The 17,168-nt window shown below is 36.0% G+C and overlaps 1 protein-coding gene across 5 annotated transcripts in view; it reads right to left on the reverse strand.

Moving 5' to 3' along the window:
- Positions 1-17,168, reverse strand: part of LOC128136275 (nipped-B-like protein) — a 187,172-nt gene that overhangs the window by 76,077 nt on the left and 93,927 nt on the right. For 4 of the 5 annotated variants that reach the window (XM_052775530.1, XM_052775524.1, XM_052775525.1 and 1 more), the window contains 3 exons: positions 16,194-16,354; positions 12,816-12,909; positions 1,195-1,827 (listed from right to left, as the gene is read on the reverse strand). In XM_052775530.1, coding sequence (XP_052631490.1) covers positions 1,195-1,827; positions 12,816-12,909; positions 16,194-16,354 — 888 coding nt within the window. The remainder of the gene's footprint in view (positions 1-1,194; positions 1,828-12,815; positions 12,910-16,193; positions 16,355-17,168) is intronic. The other variant, XM_052775528.1, reaches the window with a different exon arrangement.

Genomic DNA, 17,168 nt, shown 5'->3' on the forward strand with positions numbered 1-17,168 from the left:
ACACACACACAAACACAACAAACTCTCTCTCTCTCTCCAGGCATTTTTAAAAACAGAAAAAAAATATATCTCTGAACAGGGAGAAAACTTGTGCGCTCTCTGCTGGTTAAAGACCCAAACCGTATGTAAATTTAGTTGCCTGCACGCAAGTATGTCCAAAATCAACCATTTTCACCTAGGAACTTTCAAAATCAGAATCTGCGCCGTTTTCTACTCTGCAAGATTTTTCTTGGGAGTATCTAATAAATTAGCATTATACTATAAAAGATTTTTTCCTCAGAAGTTAAACACAGTGCAGAGGAAGCTTCTGAAAAATATATATGTTAACCTATCACTATGTACTTTATAAACCACATCTCATCTTCAAAATTTACATGTGAGTTTTGCATCCACTTTTGATATTTCTGAAGCCTAAGACCTTCAAACCAGTTAACAACGGCGGGGGGGAAGAAAAAAAATCAAAGAGGATAGATTCAATGAAATCAGTTAAGACAACCAGTACAGCTACTGAAGTGAAGAGCAAACATTTCAGAGGCTCATCTGGTTCTGTGCTAGAGACCATATAGATATATGGTAGTTCTCTAAAACTTGTAATGCCTACATAATAACGAATATCCAGTTGAACAAACATTGGAGACAATATAGTAGTATATATTACTCAATCATTACAGTGCCTTTAAAAGAATAGATGTGATTTTAGTCTAACACCTCCTTCACATTACATTCAAATTGGGATATGAATAGAAATGGCATAAAAGAGTTTTCCTGTATTTTCTTAAATTAGGCAACATAGATAATTAATTAATAATTCAACTACCAAAACTTATTACAAATTTTTACTTATGGTACTGCTGGGATTTTAGAAACTATAAACAATGTCAATTGTACTTCATTCGGTCTCATGGTTCAAAATAAGTGTAGCTTAAAAAGAATTCTGAAACATAAGAACTTCACTTTCCATCCATTAAGATCCCAAATAAAGAATACCAGATATTAAAAATGTGCATATATGAGAGATTACAGTTCATTGTTGGAGGGGAATGGAGATGAATGTCATAGAGCTACCTACACTAAGTAAACAGAATTGAACTATGTGACAATGACAGGAAGGTTTATATATATATATATGGGGTTTATATGCATATATATATTTATATTATATATATAGTGTATACACACACACAATCCTTTTACCTTTATCTTGCACTTCTTTTGAAAATCGCTCCCTTTCAATAGCTGATTCACGTTCTATCCGCTCAATTTCAGCCAATGCATCCAATTCTACTTCATCATATGACGTTATAGTTCCTTGTTGCGAAACCTGTTGCTGTGTCTGTACCACAGGAGTTTGAGGTTGTTTTTCAGCAACTGAAGTGTTCTGTTGTAAAACAGGCACTTGTTGTGCCTGAAGGAAAGCTGTCTGTTCATGCTGCGGCAAACACTGAGCAGCGTTTAGTGGGCGGTTAACATCCTGTGGAGTAACGGGTGTTTTAGAAGTCTGTCCTGGGTACTGCACATTAAAAGGAATATCACCCTCTGACATACTGCTGTTTTCCAAACCAGAAAGCATATCATCCTGCTGGTCCATATCCGAAGATCTTACACGAGAGAGTCTTAATGTAAGCTTAGTGGAGTCCTTGGAAGGAGAACTAATGATATCATACATTGCAGCTTTTTCAGTCTGGTCTTTTTCATCCTTGCCTAACTTCATTTTCTTTTGTTTCTTTTGCTTTCTTTCTGGAGAATCTAACAATATGTCTGGGGGAACATCTCTAGGTGATGAATAAGGTGGAGGCTGAGATTGTTGGATTAAAAGTTGTCTTGATCCTAGAATAATAATTCAGAAAAACTGAACAGTTATGTTGTTCCATGTTTATATCAAAACACACTAAATATAACCTACATAATTTTAATATGTATTTGTACATATATCTGTGTTCACAAAAGGTCTAAGTGAGATTGGTAGGAAGCACATCATTCCTAGATCAAGATGTAATCCAGATAGTTGCAGTGTATTTCCTAGGAATTTTAGCTTTCCAGTGCAGGTAGAGAAGGGATCATTTCAGAGAAGATGGAACAAAAAACCCACCACCAAAAAAAGTATAAATAAAAATAGTACCTGCAGGTTCAGAATATCAACTATTGGAAAATAGTCAATGAAAGCAAGTTGACTAGAGAAAAAGGAAATATCAAAAAGATTCTTAATAAGGTCCAGTGATAAAGACGTAATTATCAGTGTATAGGCATTAGCCATTTCAGCCACACATTTTTAAAGTAATTAAAAAATATATATATTAAAAAATCAAAACATACACAACCTCCTTAACTTTGATTCTGACAGTTCATTTTCAACTTTTTTTTTTTTTTTTTTAAATTTTAGGTAAACTCATTCCAGCCTCCCCCACTCATTACTATCTAAAAACCACTAATTGTCTTAGGGCATTTTTCTATCATTTCCTGCCTCATCTCCCCTCTTTTTTTTCTTTTTTTTTAAACATATGAATTTTTACTTCTACATGCACCCATTTCAGGCTTTGAGTATATCTAGAGAAATTTTTAAAAGAGGACATTTTTTATTAAAAGCATTCTCCAATTAATCACATGAAACTTTTTGTTCCTCAAATTAAACCAGCTCCCCATAACTGTTAGCCCAGAAAAAGCTTTGAAAAACAGAGAAGCTTTTCAACCTGTCCCAATTATAATTTTGAGCTATAATTTTTGGTTTAAAAAGGAATACTGGTGTGGGAAAAAAAAAAAGAAAAGCTTATTGGCTGGACCAATAGGGCCAGCCTCCTCTTGTTAAACAAAGCAAACATTTATCTGATCCCATTCATCCACTGGGGAATACTGATCTTCAGAAAGCAGTGACTGAGATTATTATTAGTCATTCTGTTTTAGGTCATCATAGGTCAATACATCTAACAACACTCAAAAACTAATTGGAATACAAGTCCCCATGTGCTTCATTCAAGATACACCACTAAACAAGAAAGCAGCTTTATTCTGAAGTTTAAATTTCTATCAGATATTTTTTTAGAAATATTAAGAATCATTAAGCAATGTACTGACCTGTAGATGAAAAAAAGAATGGATACGTCTAGCAAAGCTTCAATTCAAATGAAAGGTGTGCCTTTACTGATTACTTCTTTGCACAGACTATGATACTTATTTTCTCTCCCTAGTACATTCTGTGAGAAGTCCTATAACCTCTGTATGTAGAGCAGGGTATAAAATGGATTTATCTTACCCTTTCTTGACCATCAGCAACAACTCCATATTCTGCCAATAAAATCCACAATGTTGGGAAGCCCTGTTTTGACTCATCCTGATTCTCAAGATCTCTCACTACTCCATTTCCCCTTCTCAAATTATACACCACGCTCAATCACTAGTGCTGAAGACCTGGCTACACCCTACGAAGATCTCTCACTTGCCTTCCACCAGAGATTCCTATTCTTGTGATGCTCCCTCCACACACACACTTCTCCTAATTACTGTCTATTTAGACAATAATTTACAAGATTGTCTCAGTGTAATGTATAGCAGAAACTGTTAGCTACTAATTTCTTTTAAGGCAATGACTACCACTCACTGGAAATACAGGCTGCATTTTTATTTCTACAAATATTAGAGGCAGCTCAAAACTTTTCAAAGAGATCTTGCTGACATCTTACTCTTGCATTTTCTCTTAAATGAATACTTCTGAAGTTGCAACAATGGAACATTTACCATTTTTCACAGTTACACTTCAAATAAGGGACAGATTTGATTCTCCCTTGTCCTAAACTTTTAAGTAGATTTGACAAGATTGTTCTGATTTGTATTCATTTGGTATTTCTCATGCTGAAAAATAACACTGCAGCAACAGATAAGGTGGTTCTTTTTATCTTTGGGTAGACTTGAGGAAGTCAGAAGGATTTCAGTACATTCCATTGAACATACTTAGAATCCAGTAAATGAAAAAACAAAAGTAAAGTTTTCCCTCTCCTAGGCAGCACTACAAATAGCTATTTGAAAGTATCTTCCTCCTGAAGGAAATTCCTGAAAGGTGTTGATAGTAAGGCCTATAAGTTGCATTTTAAGAGTACATATTCTGGCAATAACTTCACATATTTCCGAAATGTCTAATGATGGCTAAGCCTCTGGCAACAAAGGGGCTTAGAAGCTACAATACCTATGTACTGAGGTGAAAAGAAATTGAAAAAGATGAAGCATTCTGTAACAGTTTCATTCTACCACAGACATTAACAGTTTTGAATAGGTATCACACATTGAACATGTACCACATTCTGTTGGATGCTTAGACTTCAGACAAAACATCACCCATTATACAGAGAGAGTTGTGCCTATTACTGTTGAAGTCAGTCTGGAATATTTCCTACGGGAGAAGGCTTGAGCCATTATACGTCTGAGAACAAAGCTCTTACAAGACTTGCTGATAACAGAAGAAATGTTTTTATGGAAAGAATACACAGACAGACAGGTATGATCTGTTTGCTGAACCAGTCGAGATTCCAAGGTTGAGAAGGTCTGTTCTACAAAATGCTATCAATGTAGTAAATCATATAATGATCTTTGGAAATTATCTTTGGGAATGAACCAAATTTCAGAATATTCTTTTAAAACAGAGAAATATGTAGGCAGATTTTGAGTCTAAATCTAGGGCTGTGTAGTAATTCAGGAAAAAATAACTGACTTTCTGTAGCTGATCTTCCATAGTATCAGTAAAAGAACTTTGTCCAAACTCTTTTTGTGTGGCAGGAATATGCAAAACTTGTGAGAGAAAAATATTCTCCACTGATTTGGGAAGGTCACTGTATCATTACTGAATAGGAAATACTGATGGTCATCCAGATAATGCCAAATGTAGCTGCAAAGCAGGTAACATCATAGGAAATAAAAGCCTCTACAGAGATCAAATACACCCATCAACAATACCTCCATATTCTTTCAGTAACAATCATCCTGACCATCCATGATAATCTGGGACTGGTTCTCTGTACTAATTAGTTTTCCTATTGATTCCTAGTGGTAGATGGCACTGAGTATGGAAGAAGTTTTATCAACTGCTGTAGCAATTTGCAAACACTTTTTTTCTGTGACTCTTGACTGATTTCCTATCATATCCTTTATAATGCAAGCAACTATAACATGCATTGCATTGACAGTAACTTAGCCTTCTTAAAAACATAAAGTTTCAAAAACACTTCTTGTTTGTTTACCATGGAATAGCTTCACTTGCTCATTGTACATCAGTAACTTGGGTAGCAAACAAATAAGTTTCTGTCTAGGGGATTCCACACATCACTGACATCTAAATCTTACAGTTTCTGTCTGCACACTTTCTAATTATGCCACAATACTCTGCACAGAGCTGTAAGAGAAACCCCTCCTTGCCCTCTCAGATACCTTTACAGAATAGGTATGAGGCTCTGGGTATGGTAGACGAAGCGCATGATGAGATAGATGAGGAGGAACCTATGCAAGTACTCTCACCAAGGTCAGATCAACCAACCCCTCACAACAAGACCTGCATTAAGACCAGCACCGAGATAAAACAATGGGGAGTTATGGTCATTGGTGACTCCCTCCTGAGGGGAATGGAAGCACCCATTTGCAGCCCCAACCCTCTTTTCAGGGAAGTTTGCTGCCTCCCTGCAGCCCGAATCAGGGATGTCACCAGATGACTGACGAGCTTAGTACAGCCTTCAGACTATTACCCACTCCTGCTCTTTCATGTGGACACTAATGACATTGCAACAAGAAGTCCGAGGTCGATTAAAAGAGATTTCAGGGCCCTGGGAAGAATGCTAAAAGATTCAGGAGCGCAGGTAGTGTTTTCCTCAATCCTCCCAGTAATGGGGAGAGACTTTGGAAGAAACAGACAAGCCCAGGATATCAATATCTGGCTCCAGGACTGGTGCTTCTGCCAGAACTTTGGGTTTTATAACCATGGAAGAGTCTTTGAAACACAAGGTATGCTGGGGCCTGACAGGATCCACCTGTCCTGATGGGGGAAACACTTCTTTGCTTATAAGCTGGCAGGACTGACTGAGTGGGCTTTAAACTAGAATCGATGGGGGAAGGGGATACCATCAGGAGAGCTGAAGGTAAGCCAAGGGTTGACATAGCATCCCCTGAGGGTGGCAATGCTAGTGGGAACATTTACACTGCTCCAGGGAGCACAGAAAGTTCAGGAGCACATCTGAAATGCTTTTATGCCAACACACACAGTATGAGAAACAAACAGGATGAACTGGAAGCATTGGTCAGTTCCCAGAGCTATGATGTCATTGGTATTAGCGAGACTTGGTGGAATGAGTCCCATGACTGGAGTGCTGGGATGGAGGGCTACAGGCTGTTCAGGAGGGATAGGCAAGGCAGGCAAGGTGGAGGAGCGCCACTGTATGTAAGGGAGAGGTTTGACTGCACAGCCCTTACAGTTAGTGATGATGTGGTTGAGAGCCTCTGGGTGAGGATTAGGGGAATGGAAAACAAAGGAGATGTCATAGTGGGTGCCTACTACTGATTGCCCAGCCAGGATGACAGCACTGATGAGTTATTTTATAGGCATGTCCTGGGTTCAGCTACGATAGTTAATTTTCACAAGAAGCTGGGAGGGGGCACAGCCAGGACAGCTGACCCGAACTAGCCAAGGGCATATTCAATACCATATGATGTCATGCTCAGTATATAACTGGGGGAGCTGGCCAGGGGGAGGAGGGAGCGCAGCTCGGGAACGGGCTGAGCATCGGGTTCTGGGTGGTGAGCAATTGCATTGTGCATCACTCGCTTTATATAGTCTTTTATTAGTATTATTGTTATTATTATTTCTTCTCTCCTTGTGTTGTCCTATTAAACTGTCCTTATCTCAACCCACAAGGTTTTACCTTTTTCTTCCCATTCTCCTCCCCATCCCACCGGGGGGGGAAGAGTGAGCTGGGCTTAAACCACGACAAGGCAATTAGGAGAAATCTCTGGATCAGTAGCCCTTGTCCTTATGGAAGATTTCAACTTCCCAGACATCAACTGGGAATATCATACTGCTGTGACAAGCACGTCTGGGCAACTGTTGAAGTTTACAGAAGGTAACTTCTTGTCACAAGTACTCAGGGAGCCAACTAGGAAAGATGCCCTCCTAGACTTGTTGTTTGTGAATAGAGAAGGACTCATGGGAGATGTGATGGTAGGTGGCTGTCTTGGCCACAGCGATCATGAAATGGCTGAGTTTAAAATGTTCAGTGTACTGAGAAAAAAGGTCAGCAGAGTTGCTACCCTGGATTTCAAGAAAGCAAACTTTAAGCTACTCAGGGAGCTACTTAGCAGTGTCCCCTCGGAATCTGCTTTTGAGGGCTTAGGGGTCCATGAGTGCTGGTCATTTTTTAAGAACCACCTTTTAGAAGCACAGGAGTCAAACCTGGATGCAGCATTCCAGACTTTTTACTGAAAAAGTCTTTTGAAAGAGAGGCTTTAATGAATGCATATTTTCTACATGTGGATTATTAGACTTCACATCTGAGTAATTATTCTGTAAATAAGTTCTTGAAGGCAGAAGCTGGAGAAGGAAAAGACTAGAGTATCCATATTGCACTCATACTGATGTTTGTTGGAAAAAGCTGAGAACCTGGTGATGACAGATCCTGAGGAACATTTACACACTACTGCCAAATATTTTAAGAGACTGCAAGTTACAATGTGTAAATGGAAAAGTCTCATTTGATTTAATACGATCCTATTTACCACCTTCACATAAATGGAGTGTTTTCATGAAAATGGGATCAGACAAATTCACTCTGGAACCCTGGCTAAACCAATCTCAGAATTGATAATAATCATCTTGAGAATTTGTGCCTCCAGCAGATTCAAAAAGGGAAAAACAGTCCCTTCAAAAGGATGGTAAAGGACTGCCCAGAGTATTATATATAGTCTGTATGATTTAAGTACATACTAGAAGAACAATTTCTCTATAAGGATTGAGATAATAATAAAGAGGTAGTATTCCAAAGTGAATTTGTTAAGAATAAGTATCATCAAATCAAAATAATTTTATTCTGTAAAGCAATAGGTCTTGTGGATTAAGGAGAACTGAGTGTCATGCCTGGACTTTAGCATGGCTTTCTATATAGCTTCTCATAACAATTTCACTAACAAGCTGAGGAAGTATGGTCTAGACAAAAATACTGCAAAATTGCAGTATACCCTATTGCAAAATTGTGTTCAGAGTATCAGCTGTTCTTGGTAAAAATGGGTGAACAGAATATAGGTGAACAAGTGCAGCTTTCCAGAGCACTGTCTTAAGAATAGTAGTATAAAATATTTGTCATCAATAACTTTTCATGTAACAGAATTAGAGAGTATTTTATTAATCTAAAGATCATAACAAGCTTTTGGTGTCGAGTGTTTGAGAGAGAGGCCCACAACTGCTTTTAAAAACAGAATCAAAATTTACAGTTTTCTTGACTAATTGCAGCACAAACTTTTTATTCATCTGAGAAAGAGCAATTTTAACAACATGAGAGGAAGATAGATAAGCTCTACGGAAAAACAGCAATATGTTTATAACAGCTTGCAACACGAATCTGAGTTATCACCAAAGAGCAGCTATATTCATATATATCAGTAGTATCATACAAGGTCGTCTACAGTACTTTTCTGACTACTCATCCTTCTAAGTCTTCAAGTAGAGTTGCATCTACGACTTATGGCAGTACAACATCAAGACAAATGCAGACCAATTAGAATTCAGATAAAAATATCAGAGAATTAAAATCTCAGAAATTATTACTTATGTAAAGATGATAGAAAGAAACCGCGCTGTTCAGTCTGTAGAAGATTAGATTAATGCAAGACATGATAACATTCTTTGATATGTAAATGATTGCTATAAATTAAAAAAAAAAAAAAGGGATGTGAATTGTTTTTCCTTGCCTACTGGAAAGAAGTCAAGAAGTGTCATGCCTAACAGCAACAAAAATGATTCAGGCTAAGCATTAGGAGAAAAGCTTTCTAGCACTAAGAATTTGAACAGGTTGCATGGCAAGAGTAAGGAAACTCCGTTACTGACATTTTCACAAAAAAAAAAGATGGAAGTTATTGGGAGTGATACTGGTACAACTCATCCAACATGAGGGTAAGAAGATGGGAAGCCCCCAAGCCTTTTCCTGCTGTATTTTCTAAAATCACAGAATCTTCCTCTGGAAATCTTCCCCAAGTTTTGTACTAGATATAAAGAAATTATTCCTTATTTTGATTAACAGACTATATTGACATTTGTTTTCAAAGAGCATAACTTAATTTAAAATTCAAACTTAAAGGGATAGCATATGAGACAAAGAACAACATACATTTGGGAGGTTTTTCGGGACAGATTGTATTCACTTTCCACATACTCTTCCAATAATTTTCAGGGAAGAGTCCCACCACTTCCTCCAGAGCTTCAAATGCCTCATAAAAAACTTCAGCTTTGGCTGTTCTATCTTAGACCTGCTGTATTCAGAAGCATCCTTGTGTAAAGTTAAGACTTGAAGAAAGAAACAAGAATGAATGTTTATTTTGGCCCTGTCAGAAAATATCTTTGAATAAATTTCTTCCACCTTTCTTTTGAAGGAGAGAGGGTGAGATGATAATTTTTAACAAGTACCTTTGAGTACACCGAAGTCTGTACTACAGATTTGAGAAGATTCCTAATTCTTCTTGCCACCCACTATACATTCAAAGACCAAGTGTAGAGGAATCTCTCTGGAGAAGTCCTATAAATCCCCAAGAAAGTAAAAGTAATCTTTCCAAATTTTTCAGAAAATAATCAAGTGCCCATTAACAATTTCTGGAGGGAATACAACTTATTTCTGCTAAAGAGTGCAAAATTATATAGTTTCATAAGGGTCGTTGCTATTCCTTACAGATTTTTTTCCCAGGAGTTTAGGAAACTGTATGGAAACAGGACTGTAAATATATGAACTCTTCTCTTTGGAAAGCAATGGACTAAAAACATTGTGGAAGGCTTTCCTTTATACAGATCTTTAGAAGTTGTCTTAAGTAAAAAAAAAAAAAAAAAAAAAAATCTTTTCTGAGATTCCAGAGTAGTGGGAAAGTAGACCAAATGGATAAAGGATTTTGATGAGTAATTGATCTTGAGTAATGGATACCACAGAATATTTTATGAGCTCAACAGAAGGAAAATACTTCATGTTAATTCTTCATAGATGAATTCATACAAATGAATTTTCTATGAAAGCAGATGTGATAACAGATGACAGCATGAAAGCAGAGCCACTATTCTGTTTGCATAGCTAAAAATATAAAATTTACATAAAAAAGAAAGGATAAAGGCCAGCCTAGAACTTCTGGATAAAACTTCAGCTGCTCTGGTACCTTTACTGGAGTAGAAGTGAGGCAAAAATTTCTATAACAGAGAAATTCTACTCCATTAAGTGAATACCCAACCAAAAGAACAAATATTACTTCTGCCATCTCTCAAATATTTGCCTGAATTGCAAACAAAACTTCTTCCTCATTCAGATTCTGTCAATCAGACAGCTATCGTTCAGTCTTAAAGTAATTCAAGGCTGTACAATCACATTCTCCAAGTCTCCAGAAGTCCTTGCTACTTCCATGTCAGAAGTACAGAAATGCAGTCTGTATACGTACCTTCAGCGATTGCCTCACATTTCTATGTTATATAAGAAAGCTTGGATATTATAACATCTTTCCTGTGATCTTTCTCTGGACTGATGATGTCTAGTGCCATTCCTCCCAAACAAACAAATATTTTGCTAATTTTCTTTACCAAACTTTCAAGGACTAATGAGAGTAGCAACAAAAAGCTCAGCGTAGATACTTGCTGTTTGTTCATCACTGGAAAATTTATCAGCATAACCAATCGCTTTCACTCCAAATCATAGGCCAAAAACTCACTGTCAGGGATCACATATTCTAAGTAACACTGTAATTATCCACACCTCTTCAATACATTTCTAAAATGCAAGATTAGAGGAGGTAAATGTCTGGCAAGATTCTTGCAGCATCAAGAACTGGTTCTCTCAATCAAGGTTCATTAATCTCTTTAAGAAGGCAAAATGGTAGCACCATTAATAACAGTATTTCAGTTGTGTGCTTTATCAATGAGAAAAGTAAAGCTAACATACAGGTAAATAAATCAAAAAGCTCCTCTTACACTTTTTCAGCCCCTCTAATGCTGAAATGTTACAATCTGAACTGTACAATCAGATTGTTTTCAGAAATAATCTGAAAAGGTATCCCTTAAAAATGGGTTCTGAGACAACCAATTGAAACAGCAGCAACTTTAACCAAAAAAATAATTCAAATATTCTTCTGGCTGAGTGGTAATCATATATTTGAGTGGAAGTAGCTTAGATTCACAATGTTGTTAAACTGATCAGCTCAACAATGATTTTGTGTACTGAGTTAAAGAAAAACAACCACATTTAGTCTTTGCCATTCACACAAGTCTTACAAATCCTTTAGCACAAGACCTCCTAAAATACTGATGCTGTTGGCATGCTATACAAGTACTTCTCACTTGCATTTGAGCCACATTTCTTCTATCGCTGTTTAACACAGTATATGCCTACAGAAGATGAACCACAGAGATCATTTAGCAGTCACAGGATCATAGGATAATTCAGTTAAGAAGGGACCTCAGGAGGTCTTTAGTCGATCCTTGTGCTTAAAGCAGGGTGAGCAAGGCCACATTATGCAGGGCTTTATCCAGCCTGGTCTTGAAAACCTCCAAGGATGGAAAATGCACAGATTCTCTGGGCTTTTCCAATGCTCGACTGTCCTGACAGCGAAAAAGTTTTTCCTTATACCTAGTCAGAACCTCCCATTTCAATTTAAGTCCATTGTCTCTCATCCTTCCTCCACAACACTGTGAAAAACCTGACTCAAGTCTTCCTGATAATCTCCTCATAGGTATGAGGAGATTGCTCTAAGGTCATGTCCATCCATTGTGTGTCATCCCGTCTGTTCCCCCCATCAGACTTCTCTTATCCAGGCTGCACAAGCCCAATACCCTCACCTTCTCTAGAATCTCCCCCTTCTCCTGTTCTCCCTCTCCACCTAACCTGACCATCCAGAAAGACTTAATTTTGTTTCAGGGCTAGAGAGAAGAAAGCACTGTTGCATCTTTTTACTATTGCCATGTAAATACATAAGCACTGAAAACCTAAATTAGCAAGAATATGCCCAAACCCCTACCTTGCTAAGTCTCATGTATCTCAGTCATTGCTTCTTAGAGATAATATTAAAAACAGCAGTATGCATTCCAGATTTTAGCATAAAGAATTATTTTCGCAGCTGACAGTTCACCCTATTCCTTCTCCACAGCTAAGGCTTTCAGGCTTCATTTATGCTATATATATTGTGTTCATTGAACTACTTTTAATTTCACATTCTTAAAATTTGATGATTGCAATCAAGACAAGTGTTGCATGATAAAACACTTTTGAGCTGGTTAAGAGTTCAATATTCGTAATGCTGCCTTTAAACCATTTCTTATGTAGAGCAACTGAAACCATTCTTATAAAGAATTTAATCCTCATATTGGAAAGGATTTAAAATTCTTCTGTCCTCCACAAATTCGAGCTTTGTTTTGAAATATGATTAATCAATTTTTGGACCTTCAGAAATTTCTTCTGGATCAGGGCTCAAAATAATTTTGTATCCAAAACTTAATGACATACTCTTTAGTACTATTGGAATACAGAAGTCAGGAGAACTAACTAAATACCTCTTTAAACTCTCTGTTCTTTAAAATTGGAAAAAAAATACATTGATATATATGACTGCTAGACTACCTTTAAGGGTTCCATCACTTCCAGCTGGAGAGCAGACTGACTGTGGTGACCTTAAGGAAAAAGATGCAGCATTCCTTATTGAAGGATCGCCATCCTAAAGTGACAATGATAAAAAATTAACATTATGAACATGAACACTTGATAAAATAAAGACTGAAATTAGTACATATACTGATAAAATGGATTGGATGAAAAAGCATACAACAAATATTAGAAAAATATTTATTTATATAAAAATCTTTGTAATTTAGACTGTTATTAGACTACTATATAGGCAACATTCCAGAGCCTTAAGAAGAATCTAGAACCAGAACATGCACACAAAAATAAATCTATGTATATGTCTTCTAGCTAAATAAGCACTTTTGGTTGACATTAAGATTCCATTTAGAAGTTTTTTGTTATATGCACTCATAGTAAAGAGCTGAAAAGCAGAAAGATGAACTCTATACAATACCAACTGAAAGAAATTGAGTATAAAAAGATTTTTTTTAAATCAAACTCACCATTTTTTCACTTAACCTACCCTTAAAGTTTATTAGAATGCCATCTTACTTTTACAGTTAAGCGAACTAACACTTTGTATTTATACCCTCCAGCATACACACATCGGGACTGAACAAAATCTGTAGCACTCCCATTGCAGCAGCTGAGATGGATGGCAACTACACACTCCCTCTGACAATGGCCAAACAGCCAATTTCCACATGCATAGCAGTAGACTAGCCACCATATACGTTACGCCTTGTGAAGGCGTAGTTCACACTGCTTAGGGAAAAGGAAAAAAAGTTTGATATTTATGGACTGAAGGTGCTTACAAGGCAAAGAATATAAATCCGTAAGAAACCAGATTTCATCAGTTTCACCATCCATGGGCACTTACAAAAAAAAATTCTATTCGATATTTTTTCCCCCCTCCCACAGTAAAATGAATCTAAAACTCATGCTGTGCTGTTAATTACTTATTTTTGCAACAGTACTTGCAAAAAGACTTGTTGCCTCACATGAGGAAAGCCTCATGTGCAAAGAAATCTAATATTCAGATTCAATGCAATAAAAAGAACTGAACCTAAACTTACATGTGTTTTATTGCAAGTCAAAATGAATTAATTTCCTGATGTACGAGTTACTCGTTTATTTAATACACTGAAATTATGGAGCTGATTTTTTTCAAACCTGACTTATCTTTGAATTGTAATAAATCTCAGAAACCCCCAAATATTGGGGGGGGGGAGGAAGCTTAGTAACTTTTTAACATATATGTTTTATTAGGACAGGAGAGGTCCTCTACCCATGATTGCCAAGGACACAGGCAAAGGGCAAAGGCACCTTTTATTAAATTAACTAAACAGACTAACTAGGTAGATGACCTTTCAGGTACACATGCCATTCCTACTGTAGCTGACAAATTTTCAGAAGTGCTCATTTACTGTTTCCTAGTTCACAACTTCATCAAATGGTGAAATGTAAGCACGAACTTATATTCTAGGAACGTTCTCAAGTTTATCAAAAAATGGTCCTTAAATTGAGTATATGCGCAGTGAGCCTTCAAGGGTATACTTGCTGATTTTGTAAAATCATATATTGCAAATACACAATATCCTGTAACTATTCATAATTTTTAAAGCAACAAAATCCTAAAAATAAGAAAAAGACTAAACAATAATTAAAGTTTTTTAAGTTTTATGATTTAATAATCCTCATTCATAACTATCTGTGCCAAAGGTCACACTGCTTCTGAAAAGGCTGCAACATTATGATTAAGCTTATTATTCATACATAAATGCAAAACTTTAATTAATCCAAATTCTTCAAATTGTTTTCTGCATGATAGCTACTAAAATCAGCTTTTAAAGTTATAATTACTTTTTACCTTTAGTATTTCTCCAATTAAACCAAACAATGATGGTATGTTTTATGTTTTCATAGTCTGTCAGTTTTGAATGAGTTTCATTTCTAAGTTCTCATGAACTAGGATGTGGTTGCATTGCTTGGATCACAAAATTAGGAGTGAATATTTTTAAATACTTCCTCTTTAAACACTGTGAAATAAATTATCCTAATATTAAAGTTTTCCAAAAATCTTGTCCTAACAAAACCAAGATTCTCTTGAAAGTGTACTTTTAACATAGTTGGGGAATATACATACACTTAATGCCAAGAACAGCTTCTTATTTTGAAGAATTTGCATTGCTGAAGCAGAGACTGAAAAAAACATCTGACGATTGTGTATTATGATAGATTCCTTCATTATAAAACTCTCTTGTTTAAGATACTACTTCTTAGCTAATATTTTTAATCAGCATAATTCTTGCATTAAAAAAAATGACTACTAATAAAACTAATAACTCTCTTGGAGTTCTAGTGTATTAATCCTGGTAAGGGATTTAGGGAGCCTGGTGTTAATAGTACACTTGTTGAATACAACACTTTATTTTGCTTTCACAAGCTAATTTAGGAAGACAAGAGTTGCCCACAGTTTTTGTAAGCTAAATACAACACACACGCACAAAAAAAGATTAAAAAAGGCCTGCTTGCCACCAGGTTTTGATGAAGTTTTGTAACTACTGTTATGCCTACTGTTGTAGGCATCACTATGACCACACTGTTCAAAAAGCTAAAGTCAAAAAATAAAAATGAAACTTAAGTGCTCTCCCCTTAAGAGCTGTTAAGAGACTGTGCCAAACTTGTAAAGAAGAATCCCAACATGCTTCATCCACAAGATGAGATGCTCATTAAGAAGAAAATGAAGAAATTCAAAACACTGTGGGAGAAAGTTGCTTGTTTTTTCCTTTAGATTCAAGATTTCAGCAAGAATTTCTCCCACATGAACTAAAGTCACTATGGGAAAATGTCTTCTAAAGAAGCCAGGCCATAAAAGCGCATAATAGACTAGTAAGAAAAAGTGTCAAAAGGAATTTCTGCCTTTGAAAACACTACTATATTACCCAATAGGTTATTCAAATATGTAAAGTCTAATTGACAGTTATGGAAATCTTCAGAAAGACAAGTTAACTATACACCTATTTAAAATCTAGTATTTTTTGCATCAACATATTGCTATAATAATTGCAGAGATACTCTACCATTTCTTTAAAATAAACTCACATATGAGTAAGATTTTTTACTTTTCATAATTTCATCAGAATCAATGTTACAAACTGTTCCAAAGGAAAGAGAGATCTAGAAAAAATTAAAACTCACACATTAAAGTTGCACAGCTGAGTGTACACATCTGAAACTGAAATATATTTTCGGTGGTTTTATTCATCAACAACAACATAGTAAAATATCTGACTTCTAAGGCAGCTAAACACATACTTGCTTTATCATAGTAAATATTTGCTTTATCATAATAAACTGATCTAGGTAACATACATCACTACTTAGCCTGTGCACCATCTGTAGGTAGTCTTCATTTGAGCCATGTCTAGAATTATCAGCATGATGATTAGCTGAATTTCCAGACAATTGACTTGAAACTTTATTTTCATGGAGATTCCTCATCCCAGCTGTGACAATAGGACTGGATACTGAAGCTGAAATACAAAAAAAATATAAATAACTATACTGATATATTCACACAGTCGTTATCTCTCAAAAATTTCACAGAAAACACCATAATAGCGGATATTAATGAGTTGGATGCAAGAGGTCTAGAATCTGAACAAGAATCCATTTTCTTGATTGAATCCTTTTGCCACAAATACCTTGAATAAAATTAGATATCTAAGATTTGAATTTTCAAGAGGATTTAAAACCTAAATTCCATGAACAGATTAGTCAAGCTTCTCTCCACATCTATCCTAATTACAGTCAGTATCATATTCTTATAGGTTATAGAAAACTTTATTTTCTTCTATATCATTTGTATTCACTATCTTTAGTAACTTCCAAGGTATTCATGAGACACACAACATTACATACAGAACAGCTAGATAAATTCTAAGCACATTGCTAAACTTTAAGAACAGATGATTTAAAAGAATCAAACGAGAATTCTACTTACAAAAAAAAAAAAAAATGCCTAGATACTTAACAGTGTTCATGTTGTTCAAGACTGTTTTTAGAAAGGGAAGCACAAAGAAATCCATTCGTTCTGAAGGTCATCTTTGCCAGTTACTGCATACCTTGAGCATAATTCCAGCCAACTTAGTCTAGTCTACACTACAAAGGTTTGGTAAGGCTAAATAAGCTGGCAACAAAACTTACGTTACACTGGCAAAAATTAGGTTTTTGCTAGTACAGATAAATGATTGCCATAGCTAACAAATAAAAGTTTTTGGGTTTTTTTGATTTTTCTATTGTCATGTATACGTGACAAATATACAAAATGGGTGTACATAGAGGAGG

This window comes from Harpia harpyja, chromosome W (genome assembly GCF_026419915.1).
Source record: "Harpia harpyja isolate bHarHar1 chromosome W, bHarHar1 primary haplotype, whole genome shotgun sequence".
Lineage (NCBI taxonomy): Eukaryota > Metazoa > Chordata > Aves > Accipitriformes > Accipitridae > Harpia > Harpia harpyja.